The sequence below is a fragment of the Camellia sinensis genome, chromosome 3 (assembly GCF_055761805.1).
Source record: "Camellia sinensis isolate YWXY chromosome 3, ASM5576180v1, whole genome shotgun sequence".
NCBI classification, from domain to species: domain Eukaryota; kingdom Viridiplantae; phylum Streptophyta; class Magnoliopsida; order Ericales; family Theaceae; genus Camellia; species Camellia sinensis.
In genome coordinates this window covers 169439559-169455542 of record NC_138963.1, presented here as the reverse complement: position 1 = coordinate 169455542, position 15984 = coordinate 169439559, and the positions used below count along the sequence as shown (strand labels likewise).

General features: G+C 36.9%; 1 protein-coding gene across 1 annotated transcript; it reads right to left on the bottom strand.

Moving 5' to 3' along the window:
• Positions 1–292: 292 nt before the first annotated feature.
• Positions 293–14937, bottom strand: LOC114301083 (uncharacterized). The gene is made up of 2 exons (XM_028245993.2): positions 14470–14937; positions 293–643 (listed from the first exon to the last, which is right to left on the bottom strand). The coding sequence occupies exons 1-2, from the start codon at positions 14710–14712 to the stop codon at positions 446–448; spliced, it is 441 nt and encodes a 146-aa protein (XP_028101794.1). The 5' UTR covers positions 14713–14937; the 3' UTR covers positions 293–445.
• Between the last annotated feature and the right edge of the window lie 1047 nt (positions 14938–15984).

Sequence of the window (15984 nt, the reverse complement as noted above, 5' to 3'; positions counted from 1 at the left end):
TCACATTTCGCTGACCACAGTTTTTCATTCTAAAGAAGACCTACCTTCTTCATTCTCAACAGAAATACAGCAACAAAACTGTCCTTCCATATAAATTGCCATGGCATTAACTCAGAACTTATTTTGCTTCAATTCTGCCCTAATCACGGTTTACTACATCCTTCTCTGCATAGGAATTCTTATGTTATGTCATAGGATATTACTTAAACGGAAGTTGCTTGCCATATATTATCCAAAAAAAAATCAGGAGAGGAAAAGAGCGATAATTATGTTCTTATCAAGGAGACACTGATTTTCTAGATGAACCAACTTTAATATCCTATATTAAACATGAACTGGACAACATTCACCTAAAAAACAGTAACAAAACAAGCAGATAAAAAAAAAATGAGAGAACAGGTAAATCGAGTCCAACCAAAAATAATGATGTGCAATAACATCCAGCTCAGTTTTCCTTTTTCTTTTCATACCCACCCAACTTGTAAGCAACTAAAACCACTGCAAGCCACATCCCTACATTCTTATATTTAAGCAACCTTTTCTGAAGAAGGTTCTTCCTGCCAGTCCATTTCAAAAGCAGTCTCTCCTTGAAAGGAAGGTATGGAAATGCTCCATAATAATACTTCAAGTATGGATCAGGGCGCTGCAATGAAATATTAATAAATGGTATCAATAAAGTGACAATGCTATTTCAAACAGTCAACATTCACACACAGAAAGAGAGAAAAAGGAAAAACTGCAAGTTACATGTCCTCTACCAATGAAAATCATTATATTCCACTGTTCTATTTTTTTAATTTATTTTATATTTGATTAATAAATACTGCCTTTGTCACTGGGATGCCCAGGAAGCATGAACCATAAAGATAACTCTGCTTCAGATTTGAACTGCCAGCACACATTGAAAATATTCAAATACAAGCTGAGCAAACAATAATAAAATAATCATGTATTGAAAGCAAACCAACTCATATAGCTGTAATGCAAAAATAAAGCAGAAAATTGCAGTGAATAGTGCAGTAGCAAAACTTATATGGAGGTAACCAATTTCCCTAGTTGCCAAGATTTTGTCAAAACCTTACTTTGCCACTTCTTCATAGATCCATAGGTGAATACCAAAACAGAATTGTGGACAGGAGTTTGTTGGGTCCTTCTAGTATACTGGCTCACGCTATCACACAGAATTCACTTGCTTGGAAGACATGTATCTTATTACCCTCACTCTAAGGCAGTAAAATTACATATAAAAAATAAAAACGAAAAATTCTTGAAAAAAGAGGAAAACACAATCACAAACCCTGAGGTTTATGACAATATAACACACATCCCCTAACCTATCTGAAACTACAATGACCTCCCTTTTTCTCATTGTTATAAAACAATTCCCCTTCTGTCAGACAACCATCATGATCAACAACATAATTTGCGTACTCATCTAACATCTTTTCTCCCAAAAAAGAGGGGAAAATTACGCATCAAGCTAACTTTTCAATGGAAAAAAAAAAAAAAAAAATCAAATTAATGGACAACTTTATACATATTAATAATTAAATTCATAAACTTTTTCATTGTTTTGTAAATATTTTCTATAAACTCCACTGGGGTATAATCTCATCAAAACAAAAAACAAAACAAAAAAGCTATCATAATGAAATAGTAAATTGTAAAGTGATCTATACGCTTGGAACTAAATGAAATCTATTTTTATTTTTTATTGGCACTGGGATGTCCGGATCAAAGACCAACTAATCCCCAGAGGTGCACTCAATCTAATTTTAGTAACTCTAAATCCTTCAAGTAGAGCTAACTCAGTCACCATCATCCAAGAGCACCCTCCTCCCTAACCCTCTCCACCCATCATAACATGACCATCTCAATAGCATCCTTGTGCCACCCTACCACCTGGCATAGCTGTTACACCAACAATACCAAACCACCATGGCCAGCATGCTAACTGAAATTCAACCACCATGGCCACCTCGCCTACAACCAACACCAAAACTGCTACAATGATGGATGAAATAGGCGGGCTGGGACCAACCGCCTCTCCACCTAAAAGTTTCGAATACCCACATCCCCAAGTTAAACCAGCCACATCACCATGGATGTCACACACAACAAACCCTTGCAAACTTATCATATCTGCCAATCCACAATCCCTTCCACACTCATCGCCACCTCTAGAGCTCACAGCTAGCACACCCACCACAACCTCAATAGGTACCACATCTGAACTCACGGCCAGCCATGACCACCCTTACCCATGTAGACACACACTCTAACTCCACCCCATGACCACTATCACCATCTTCAACACCTCCATCACTCAAGTTGAAAATCCATGCTTTTAAGACACTCGTAATTCACTTCAAAACCACAATTTTTTGCTCAATTAATATCATGTTGATTTTTCCTATAGCACCCTAATTACAAATTTCATGCCAATTTTTATAGGGAAATCTATGTGCAGAAACATGTATCCACCAATTATTGTGGCCACAGGAAAATCAATAACAATTATCGGTGGAAAGGCTGTAGGAGAAGAGTGAACATCTAGTCATAGGACGGAGAGCAGTGAACATCATGGTAACCCTATACATGTGATAAAAGGACCTGTTTAAATTTTATGCTCAAATTTGCGAAGTTTAAAACAAGATTTAATTATTTTGTGCAAAATATTGTCTGTAAAAATTTATGTATTATTGATTGATGTTTATTGATATATATTACAATGATTCATGATTCCTATATATAGAAGAGGGTGAGTGTGTAGTAGGTAAGGAGTAGGTGAAGTGGAGGTGGTAGTGGTGTAGTGGGTTAGGTTTAGTGGAGTAGGTGAGGTGGTAGTGGTGTAGTGGGTTAGGTTTAGTGGAGTAGGTGAGGTGGTAGTGGTGTAGTGGGTTAGGTTTAGTGGAGTAGGTTTAAGTGGGTGAAGTAGGTGATAGGTTTTAACAGCCCCCGCAAACTCAAGGGGGATAGGAACTAACCAACTTGAGTTTGGAGAGAGTTACAAAACAAGAAAATACATAAAAATAAAAGAGGATAGGTGACACTGTATGGTCGTGTCAGACCATTGGTGAAGACACTGGATGGTGGTGTCATAACGTTGTAGAGGACACTGTATGGTGGTGTCAGACCGATGTAGAAGACAGTTAATGGGGTCATGTCGGACCGTTGTAGCAGACAATGTTGTGACAGTTGATGTGACAGTTTACAGAGTCTTGCTGGACCCTTGTAGAAACTAACCGGAATCAATGTCGGGACAGTTTACAGAGTCTTGTCGGACCCATAAAGGAGCTAACCGGAATCAATGTCGGGACAGTTTACAGAGTCTTGTCGGACCCATAAAGGAGCTAACCGGAATTAATGTCGGGACAGTTTACAGAGTCTTGTCCTATGAAGCACGGGTACTCCAAAAATAGTGCCGTACGAGTACCGGGTACTTACCGGGTGCGGGTACGCGTACCGGTACGGCGGTACGCGTACCGGGTACGGCAAAAGAGGGTCCGGTACATTTGGCTTATTCGGGTACGACATGGGTACGCCACGGGTACGGCATGGGTACGCCACGGGTACGCCATGGGTACGGCGTGGGTACGCCATGGGTACGCCAAGGCCAATTTTTTTTTTTTTTTTTTTTTTTCTGCCCTTGCAAATTAGCAATTATTATTATTTTTTTATTTTTTTTGGTGCCCTTGCAGATCAGTAATTTTGATGTTTCTCTGTTGTCCTGTTTGTCTGTATAAATTGTAGAAGCATATCAACAAATGATTTTAATGTTTTTAAAAAGCAATTTGAACAAAAAAAAATAACAAGGCCTATAAAGGGTAGTTCTGTGTATGACTATGCATTATGCTTTTGCTTTAGATCCTCCTAAAATTTCTTTATAAAATCTTTAATCATAACAAACTTTTAAAGTTTATGCACAAAACATTAAAAATTGATACTGTATTAGTTGATTAGTAGTTGTTGGGAATGATGTAATTTTATGTATTATGCAAATTGCAATAGACAACCTGCACCAATTGAGAATTTTTTTCCTTTATTGTTGGTAATTAACTTTAAATCTTTCTTTGGTCTCCTGTTATTTCTTTGGTCTCACCCTATAAAAATAGCAAATTGATGAGCAAAAAGAAAGATTTTAAAAATAAATTATGATCACAAATTCACAGTGCATAACATATCAAAGTGAGAGATTTCACAAATATTATTTTTAACGCTAAATGGTTTTAAATTATAGGAAAATGAGTAATTCTTTTTTTAGTTTTGATATTTAATTTTAATTTGTAGGTTGGATCCTTTAATCAAAATTATATTTAAAAAAAAATAAAAAAATATCGGCGTACCGTAGCCGTACCCGTATCGTACTTTTTTTGAGTTTTGCCGAATCGGCGTACCCGCACTCGTACCCGTACCGTACTCGTACCCGCACCCGTGCTTCCTTGGTCTTGTCGGACCCATAAAGGAGCTAACCGGAATCAATGTCGAGATAGTTTACAGAGTCTTGTCGGACCCATGAAGGAGCTAACCGGAATCAATGTCGGGACAGTTTACAGAGTCTTGTCGGACCCCTAAAAAGTCGCACCCTCAAAAGGTGTGCCCAATCTTTCAAAAGGCGTGCCATCAAAAGGCGTGCCCAATCCATAAAAAGACGTGCCATCAAAATGCGTGCCCAATCCATAAAAAGACGTGCCATCAAAAGGCGAGCCCAAGTCATAAAAAGATGTGCCGGACATGATGGCGAGGCACGTGAGTGCCTTGGCTGGCGCGCCCGTTTGTCGTCTGGCGTCAAGTGGCGCGCGAGACGCGTGGCTGCCTCGGCTATTTAACCAAGGTTGATGCTGAGGCTGAGGCAGACAAAAAACTTTTGAAAATCCTCTGAAAAAACTCTTCCTTTGCTGAGAGAGAAACTCTGTAATACTCTGTAACCAACCCGTCTCTGAAACACTCCGCAACATGGCCTCTTCTTCCCGTCCAGCGACCCAGAACATGGCCTCCTCTTCCCGTGGTCTGCTCACGCTCTTTCCAGAATTGAACGAGTCCACAAGAGAAATAACTGGTGCGGTGGCCAGTGAACCTCAACCAAACACCTCTGGTTTTGCTCCGTTGAACTTTCCGATGCGGTCGGTGGAGCAAAAAATGGCGGTGCAAACTGATATTGAGGCCAATCAGTATACTCTGAAGTCATGTGTGGAAACCATGGCTGCGGTCACAAACCTGTCGCACCGGCTACAGAGCAGGACAAATGAGGTGCAACAGTTAAACTCCCAGCTGGCTCTGCTCCAACGCATGTATAAGGATGCGCGAGCAGAGATAAGTGTGCTAAAGACAGAAAACAAGGAGCTGAAGCGGAAGGCCACCGTGATGTTCCGATTTGGAGGTCCACCATATGCTGTAGTGGAGGAGCAGGGAGGAGGCAACTTGCTTGGTGGTCTAGGAAGCACGGAGGCAACACCGGCAAGGACCACCCAGGACGGAGGCAAGAAGAAAAGACCGGCGGCTGAGTAGAGAAGAAAAATCCCACTGTGGGTGTGGTAGTTTTGTTTTTTTTGTTTGTGTGGGTTTTTTTTTTTTTTTTTTTTTTTTTTTTTGATGTAAAAGTGTGATCGGGGTTGATCCCCTGATATGAATAAAATGACAAGGTTGTGGAATGTTGTTGGTGTTATTTTGTGGTGTTGTTTTGTTTAATAAGAAAAATAAAATAAAAGAAAATAATGGATAAAGAAAATAGAGAAAAAATATTTGTGGATGGGTGATAAGAAAAAACAGCAGTGTGATTTTTTTTTTTTTTTTTTTTTTGGTAGAATATAAAATAAATAATAATAAGAGAATGGAAAACGGGTGATGCTTACTAACAAGGGATAGGGAAAATATATTATAATAAAATATATATATATATATATTAAAATAAAAGAAAAGGGTGAAAGAACGTGGATGAAATAAATTAAGAGAAAGGAGAGATATGATTAAAGTGGGTTTGAAAGTGGGAAAAGATGAGAGAGAGGGAGATAGAGTGGGTGCATGATGATGATGTTGGGTCCATGGAGAGAGAGAGAGAGAGGGATGTCCAAGAAGCTTGTGCTTTTGACAGTTACACATTACCCAAGCTGTATGTGAAGATGCATGTTACTGTCTTACACTTCTGCAGGCTTGGTATTCTTTGTGCGGCACTTGCAACACGTGACATTGAAAATTGTATTCGAAAATGATGACATCTCCAACATGAAACGTCTTGGAAGCAGCCCAGGCCTTGTAATCAATATTCCCAATGATGGTTCAACCAGCGGAGTCCCCAACCTTGTACACTGCTGCCATTGAAACCTTCAAGCCAGCAAACATGGCTACCAACAACAGAGCCACAGCTCTACACCCCACACCCAAATCCATGGCTAAGAGAGAGAGCAAATCGGGAAAAAAACAGCAGTGACGAGCAGAAAAGCAGCGCCAGAAACGCCAACGACGACGACGAGTAAGAGTACAACCACGGATATGTGAGAGGCGAGGTGAACGGCGATAGAGGCTAGACGATGATGCGGGTGCCGCCGCCGACATAGCGGAGGAGGGGTATAAGAAAATGTTGAAGAAGTCAAGGTATGTGTAGAAAATAAGCGGAATAGGTTGAGGTCCGGCGGGCGGCAAAGGCGAGGTTGCCGCCCGCCGGTGAAGCGAGAAATACTAAGGTCTTAACCTTGCTCTGATACCATGTAAAAATTTATGTATTATTGATTGATGTTTATTGATATATATTACAATGATTCATGATTCCTATATATAGAAGAGGGTGAGTGTGTAGTAGGTAAGGAGTAGGTGAAGTGGAGGTGGTAGTGGTGTAGTGGGTTAGGTTTAGTGGAGTAGGTGAGGTGGTAGTGGTGTAGTGGGTTAGGTTTAGTGGAGTAGGTTTAAGTGGGTGAAGTAGGTGATAGGTTTTAACAGTCGTCTGCTTGTACAAATTAAGGGTACATTTACTTTGCCCATAAATGTTTAATGAGTAATGCTGAATCACATGATTGCTTGGACAGTAGGTTACAAACAATTATGCCATGGAAACATTGGAGAAATTCATGTAGTCGAACCGATGAGTGGAGTTGCTAAGGTGATTGTTGTCACTGCGCTCCAAGCAACTCAGATAATAGATATTTGGACCATGGGTTCTATGTCTAATTATGGACAGTCTATTGGTGCTTTTGTAGGCATATTTTAAATGTTGCTATTGGTATGATGCCTGTAAAGCATTTGAAGGAATGCTGCAATGAAATCTTGTGTTATTGACTCTGTTAATATCCAATCTTGTACAATGTAATAGATTCCTGTTTCCTAAACATGATTCTAGAATGTGTTAATATCCAATCTTGTACATCGTAATAGATTCTTGTTTCCTAAACACGCTTCTAGAAAAAGTTGAATCTAACATATGGTGCTCTCACTGCTTGTATTCAACTAAGGGCATGGAACATGGAAAGAAGGTTACAAGTACATAATGATGAGAGCATCAAAAAAAAAAAATATTCAACACCTGGCATGGCAGAAGTTCTATATGCAAAAATGTATGTATTCACAAGGCTGTCTTGGTGTTTGAGACGATCACTATCAAGGATGTCTACCTTTGCACTGCCACAATAAATGAGTTCTTAATGCAAGAGATGCCTTATGTCCTTAAAGTATATTCTCTCAGATGCTGAACAACAGAATAGACCCAATGAATTTACTTTACCTATTAGTCTTCCTAACGCTTCTTTCTTTCTTTTTTTTTTTTTGGTAAATATGATTACTCTCTCACTTCCCCCCTTCCTGCATATATTTAAAATGTGGTTGTTGCACCTGTACTTGAACTTGAACCATACTACATGAATAGATATATGCACATAGTCCTCTGCATATTATAAAATTATAACCAATTCATATTTGGTTTGGCAAGTTTCAAAAAAGTTAAAAAGTCAAAAAGTCACTATCCTATTTAAGTCACATCATCTTATTTAAGTCACATCACCTCTCTAACACATCACTTAAAACCCAACCCAAATCCAACCCATATTTCATAAAAAGTCAGAAAGTGCACTTATTTAGATCATCCCAAACAACCCCTGTAACTTATTGACCAGTAAATGTACAATAAAAGAGCATCAAGGAGATGGAACTTAAAACCTATAATAGGATCTAAAAAGGGAACAAACAAACAAGGACCAGCGGGAGCAATTCTCCCACTGGATTTTACAAAAATACTGTTTTAACATTATTTTTTTTTATAAAATTGTTGCATGTGGACAATTTGCCCCCACTGATTGAATCTCAAAGTAGGGGCATTGTGGAAAGAAAATTATATTTATCTTTGTTCATCCCCTCCAGATTTCCTCTCTCCCTCCTCCCTCCACACCACCGAAGCCCTCCACCCAAAACTCCTGCAATTCACAATCCTCCATCAATGAACATAGTGAAGACTATCGCAATCCCCGCAATTCACATCAATTTATCGAACGATTTACAGCCAATAATTAGGGTTCACTCTCATAAAGACATGTACATATATTAAAGTGGTCTAAAGTACACAATTACCCCTTGGACTACTAAACACATAACATCTAACACTCCCTCAAGTTGGTACCACTAGGATATGGGTACAGCTAGGATACATTTGTTAAAAAAATATTTCTAAGACTATTAGTATTGTATTATACATAACATAAGCTCAAAAAATGGTGAGAAGCTATTCTTTAGAAATTAGGTGTTTGTTTAAGAGCCAATAATCATTTTATTTTAGTTTTTGAGTAGGTCCTATAAAAATTTATTTCAATATGAATTCTAAACTATTTATATTGTCCTTGTGTTTTTTCCTTTCTTACGTAAAAGTTCTATATGCAAATTTACTTGTTTAATTGTTGAAATCTACTTTTAACATCATCATATTTTCTTATAATCCTTCACATTGTATAAAATATAGATATAGAAATGGGTACATGTATGACACAAAAAAATACCAATGTGATAAATTCTTTAAAAAGTAGAGTACTACTTTAATCTCATTATTTTATTTTTCTCTAAGAAATAAGCGAAGTAATGAAAAATTATTATTGTATTTATCCTCACAATCATACCTCAATATTCACTAAAATTATACAATCTCAATTTTATAATAGTTTGAATACATGACTTAGAATATTCGATATCTCTCAAATTAAAGAAAATAAATTTCAAGTATAAAATATGTTTAGGAAGTATCAGACACATATTTGGAAGTATCTGAGGAGTATGGATGTCCTATACAAATACGATACAGATACAACTCCCTTTTAAAAGTATCTGTGCTTCATAGATTGTCATCATCCCAATAGCCAATGCCATTAGACTGGATGCACAGTCCCTCCATGGACCACAAATGCCAGCCTAGCTGGATGCACCATGGGATGCGTAACATATCATAAGTAGGAAGATCATCTGTATTACATCCAAAAATACATACCACATATGACAAGAGCAACGACAAAGAATCATTTACTATCCAAATCTCTTGCAAAATGTATCACATACATAAGGGCATATCATATTCAAGGAGTTCATAAATCATGCGAATCAAGGGCATATCATATTCAAGGAGTTCATAAATCATGCGAATCAAGATTAGTTTTAATGATAAACAAGTGTAACACATCAGGTAACATCCAAGTATAATATGGCTTCAAAGTCATATGGAAACAATGAGATTCTGAAATTAAATGCAAACATGATTCCATGTATTTGCTTACTCAACTTGTACTCATACTGCTCTCTTGTTAATCATTCTTAAGTCCCTTAAAAAAAAAAAAATCATTCTTAAGTCCCTACATTAAAATGTTGCACGTAAACATTTTATATTAATACAAAATATTGCTATTTGTTATTATTCTCTCTTTAGTTTTCCATCCTTTTTGAGTTTTTTCCCAATGGAAAAATCAATATTTTTAATCATTAGTCCAATTGATCTCCGAATATAGGGGTCCAAGCTACATTATCTAGAACATGGATCGTTCCGGTATATGGAACGGAAACGGGAATGTGGTATGCCACATACTCTAAAATATGGTACAATAAGAGTAGACTTATATATATTACACTTAAAAATTTAAGATACTTGTAAAATAATTTTCTTTTAACTATTAGGTATCCAATAAATTTTTTTTTTCTTTTCATGTAGCAAATCATTTATATGAAAATTATGACCCATTTTTAATTTTTTGTCTCATGAAAACTTAATTCAACTTAGATTTTAGTTCATATATTTGATTTTTTTTTTCTCCTAAGGTAACATTTAAGGAAATATATTGGAAAAAACTTTTGGGATCGCTTCGGATTAGTAAATTTACTGTTTTGGAACGGAAGTGTACCATGTTTCGGAATGTGCGTACCAATACGTAATTCGCTAGAGTATTAGTGTTTTTTGGTAACATAGGGTCCAAGTCACTTAAAAGTTACAAAAGAATAGATCAAGGTCAATGCAGATCACTCGAGGAGGTTGATGGTCGCTCAAGTGAGCATATCTAGAGAGCAGGTCTACAGATTTGGTGTAGCAATTTCAAATGAGAATCTCTACCATCCGGACTACAAAAGCCTACTTTCTAATAGTTCTTGTCTCACTACAGAATTCCAAGTAATCAAAGAGTTATGAACGGGAAAGAATGAACAGGTCAGAGGTTCTCTTGAAGTTTGGGTTCTTCTCTCCAAAGTCCATGCCCAAGGCTAAAATCCAAAGCTCAAACATGCAAAAAACCTACACCAAGGAATCCTAAATCTTCATGTCCTCAAGACTTATATACATCAAGTCCATATATGACAATTTCCAATTTTACCATGAAAATAAAGCTTTAGGTATGCAAGGTTCCTCTATCAAGGCCTTCAACATATAATCTCAATAACTCAAGTTCAATTCACTCTCAATTTTATGATGATAATGGATTCTACATGAGGTTAGAAACAAGAAAGCAATACATAAATTGAATTTCCTGACCTTGGTTGGGGTTTTTCTACCATTTGTCTTGAATTTCCTTTAGGTCATCTTCTGTTTTTCCCTCTAGCAATTTCCCTATTCTCAGTTGCAAATTCAGTGAAGCTAAAATAGGAGACCAGCTTGTCTCTCCAATTTCCCACATGAGGTATAGAAAAAAAAAAAAAAAAAAAATTATATAAAAAACAAAACTTGAGGTGGGAATGTAGCGTTTCTCTACTGGCTCTACAAAGTATGAGGTGGCTCCTTCTAACTTAATCCACTCACTAAAACTAATACACTTAAAAATTAGCCAATTACCTCTTTAACTTAGTTAACCATTATCCACCAAAATCTAGGCCATGTTTGGGAAATCAACATGTTAATACACACAAACAACATTAATTTAAGGTGCAATTAAGCAATGTCTTACTATGCAAGACCTACACATAATTTTCTTCATTTTATTTACTAATCATTGATTAAACACAATTAGCATAACTTAAGTAAACACATACCTAGATAAATTTTTATGCAAAAAATTGTCATAGTGATTTCAACAGCACACCACACACAAGCACATAACCCTAATACCACTCGTACAAAATAACTTAATTGTTAGGATTGCTTTAGCTAGTTTGGCAATTTTCAATGACAAAATCTCTGGAGTACGTAATTTTAGGACTTTAGGTTGATAAGATTTTTTAGTGAGTTCTCCACTTGAAAGATTCACCTGTGTCAAGTGATATTGTTTTTGGTACCATTGCAAGCATTTATACTACCTTCTATAAAACCATTACACAACAATGTCTTACATCCTACTTGCATTAGGCACCATCCCACTTAGGGTTTTAGTATTATGTGCCACCTCTACTAGGTTCTTAAGCAATTCAGCCCATTTGAATGAAAAATGCAACTATTGCACTTTAGTGAAAAATCACAGAGGATGTCTCTACCTATATTTAAACCACAAGAGGGTAAAGTGCTATATCCTTTAACCAATAGTGGGCAAACATTACCCTATACCTTTCCTTTCTTCAGGTTTTACCCCCATGAAACCCACAAACCTACAATCCCCCAAAATGAGTTTGTCTCTCCCATTGCAGAGAAATTCCATAGCATTACAGACCTGTTGAAATCACAAAACCCATCACATAACACTGACACCACTCTTTCCCCTGTGAGCCACCCCTACCTCTTCCCGCCACCTCTGCAACTTTGTGAGCCACCATCTCCATTTTTGCACAAACAAATTGTAGAGGTTAACCCACTGATGAAGAAAAAACAAAAGAAGATGAGGGAAGCGAAATGAAACATGAAAAATCATTCACAGCATCATTCAGACATTCCATCAAACACTTCTAAGGTGAAGAAAAAGGTTGTGTCGGTGGTGAAGGAATTGTTGAACAGAGTGCTCAAGGTCAAGGAAGAAAGATAAGGGAGATAGGAACCAGCAATGAAACTAACAATCAATTGACTGATAATCACCTTCAACTAATTGAACATCCACTCAACACTAATACTTTAACAAATGTAAACTTAACTAACTGTGATTGTCTTCAGTGTGAATCATCTTAAGCTCGGGAGTTTCATAAGGGAGGAGACTCGGCATTCCGAGGTTGTGCAAATTGGAAGAGTTGGTCTCCAGAAGGTGGAAGGGTTTTCGTTGCGAGGTGGTTGGCAATGAAAGGGGTTAAACCCATTTAAGGGGTCCCATGCAAATTGGATCTAATTTAAACCATTTGTGGATATTGGGTTTTTGTGGAATAGGGATGTTTGTTTACAAAAATTAGTTATGTGGTGAGATGTTTTGGGTTAAGATTGTTTGGTTACAAGAACATGAATGAGCCGAAAGTGTAAAGGTAAATTTGTAAAATCATATCCTCCATTAATGACAGTGAAGCCAACAACTCTGATAGGGGAGGACAGTGTAATTTCAAAAACTATAAGGACGATCCCTATAATTGTCAAAAACCTTAGGGTAGATCCGTGTAACTAACACTTTACAAAAATCATGCAGATGTGAGTCTCTTGGAATATTGTGATGCAATTCTAGAGTGATTGCCCAAGTGAATCTCGGCGCGATTGCTTATGCTATTCTTCTTCTTTCTCCTTCTCTTTTTTTCTGCACTTTTAAACCAACAACAACCATTTAATAAAACGACAGCTTATAATTCTAATATCAACCATTTCGGAATGCAAATATTCGGGATAAGGGTTTTGTAGCAGTTCTTAGCCCAAAGCATCTTATATGTATTTGGATTTCAATAAAGTAAACCATCTGATCTAAATATAATATCAGTTGTTTGAATTTCAAGGCCTATGAAGTGTAGAAGCCCTAAGAGAGATGGACAGTAAGTTTTAAGAGTCTTGCACGTTTGAAACAAGCAGCCACAAACAATATCATTTACAACAAAGTCAACTAACTAAGGCCTCGTTTGGGAATAGACTAATTTAATAATTTTTTGGCTATTTGCCTAAAAAAGTAAGTAAAAAAAACTTATATGTTTGGGATGACTTTTTGGCTAATTACGAAAAGATGTGCAAAAAGTAGAGAGAAAGGAGAATCTTTGACTTTTGGGTATGAGTTATTGGCTTTTTGGCTAAAAAGGTAACTTTTTGACTTTTTGGCTAAAAAGGTAAGTCCCCAAACGGGGCCTAATATGGTTTAATTGCACATGCTATATATAGAAAAAATACTTACATCAGCACAGAGGATAATCCAACTAAATCATAACCAACATCCTTGATTGGAAAGAAAGTCCAAAAGGCAAGTTTGAAACCCATTTACAAAATCACGGTACTCAAACTGTTCAATGAACAATTCAAGAATTATAACAAGAGAATATGTCCATGTTTGATTCGTGATGCATTTTATATCTGGTATGAGTACCTAAGACACTAGTTTCAGTGCCCGAGCTTGTTGCTGATTTTCATGTCTCCTGTTTCTAACTCTCTCACCTTCCGTTTTCTACTTCAAGCACTACCTATAGTGGGGTTTCTTTCCGCAGCTCTATTCTACTTTTTTTTCCCGTCTGCTATTGGTTTCTCTCTCCTATAATCTCAGTGTAACTAGGGCGCACTGCTTGCTGTTTCTGTTTAATTAATTCCAAAATAAAACCCTCTGACAAGCCCATATAAAAATTATATATCAAGTCCGAGAACCCTTGCCTGCTTATTTCTGATAATCCCCCACAAATTTCACCAGATAAATCTAACTTCAAACCCTAAAAAACTTGAATGCATCTTGAAGAAGGCAGGTGTCTAGTCCGCAAATTACTTGCTATGCTATTGGAGGTAACACCAAGAATGAAGGTGGAAAAATCTCATCTATTGTTGCCACAATCCATACAGATTGGTGGTGTTACTGATTTGGGAGTCTAATTGGTGTAAACTTGTCAGTTAAAAGAGCCCATCTGAATCCCTAGTTTTCTCCAACTAAACAACACCATGATGATGATCGATCTACTTGGGAATTCTAAAGCGCGCGAGAGAAAGAGAAGTAAGAGTTTACCCACCCTCCTATTGATGAGATCAGGGACTTCTTCGAGGATGATTGAGCGAGCTTCGCTGCATAACTTTTCGTAGGCTTCAAGAGCCTCCGGAGTGTGCATGTGCTTCTTCATCAAGTTCCAGTCCACTTTATCCAATTCTGACTCACACTTGCTCCGCGCTAGCTCCATTCGCCGCAACCTCTCCTCCTCGTCCCACGGTTTCAGCTTCTCCATTGCTGACTTTGGCACTTTTCTCCACCACCACATATTTACCGTTTTGTTTTGTTTTGTTTTGCTTTGTGTTTTCTTTTCTCCCAAGAAGAGACCAGGGGAAAGGAAGGCGAGATCATGAGCACTTATATCATACTACGGTAGCCCATTAACAAAGGGGAGAGAGAGAGAGAGAGAGAGAGCGAGAGAGATAGAACAAAAGGGGCGAAAAGGGGGCTAGGCGGGTTTCAAACTTGGGAAATTATGTAATTTTTTTTTTTCCAATCCATTTTGTTGAGACAAATCTAAAAAATATTTTTTTTTTGAAAAATTCTAGTAAAAAAACTAAAGACGAAAATAATCCAAAAAAGATAGCTTATTTTGGCTTATTTTTGTCTTGTCTAAATTTTTAATTTTTTTTTTTAAAGTTACAATTTTTGGTTCGTCTTATCTAGCTGAATCTAGAAATTTGAAAAATTTTATAAAAAATTGAGATTTTTTTAAAATCCCTAGTATTAAGATTTTATAGCATAAATGACACTCAATATTTTCATAATGTCTAAGGTCCCTCAATGTCGATCTAGAGAAAATTCTATTCAGAGAATTTCTCTAGACACATCACAGAGAAAATTTCAAATTTCTTTGGACACATCATATAAAAAATTTCAAATAGGGCAGAGAAAATTAAAATTTCACTAGATTCAAACTCTTTTAACATATATTGCAAACAAGTCAGAATCTTTCAAACTCCAAACATCTGTAATCTCATAATGAGCTTAAAATTTACTCAAAACCAAACCATTGCACATCATAGTTGGTGAGCATTGAAACCAAGAAATATACACAAACAAATTATAGATTTCCAAACTGGAGAATTTCTCTGGTTTATACCAGAAAAAATTAGTGGGAATGAGAAGAGAGGGATTGAAGAGAAATAATAAAACACTTGGCGCGCATAAACATGGATTGAACATTTCAATCCAGAGAAAATTGAACAACTAGAGAAAAGTTCAATCTAAAGAAAATTGAACAACCAGAAAAAAGTTCAATATAAAGAAAATTAAACAACCAGAGAAAATTTCAATCCAGAGAAAATTGAATTACTCAAACACCAAAAATAGAGACCAATAGATACCAATTTCATAAGCTTCAGAACCAGAAAACTTGATAGGCCAAGTCCTTGGTGACATTTGAAATTTCAATATTCATATTCGAAGAGGACACATTCTTGACTTCAATCTTCGGATCTCTGGAAATGTTTGCAAATTCTCCACTGCCATCGACAAAGGTCTTGGGGAAAATCACTTACCATGAACATCAATCCAAGCA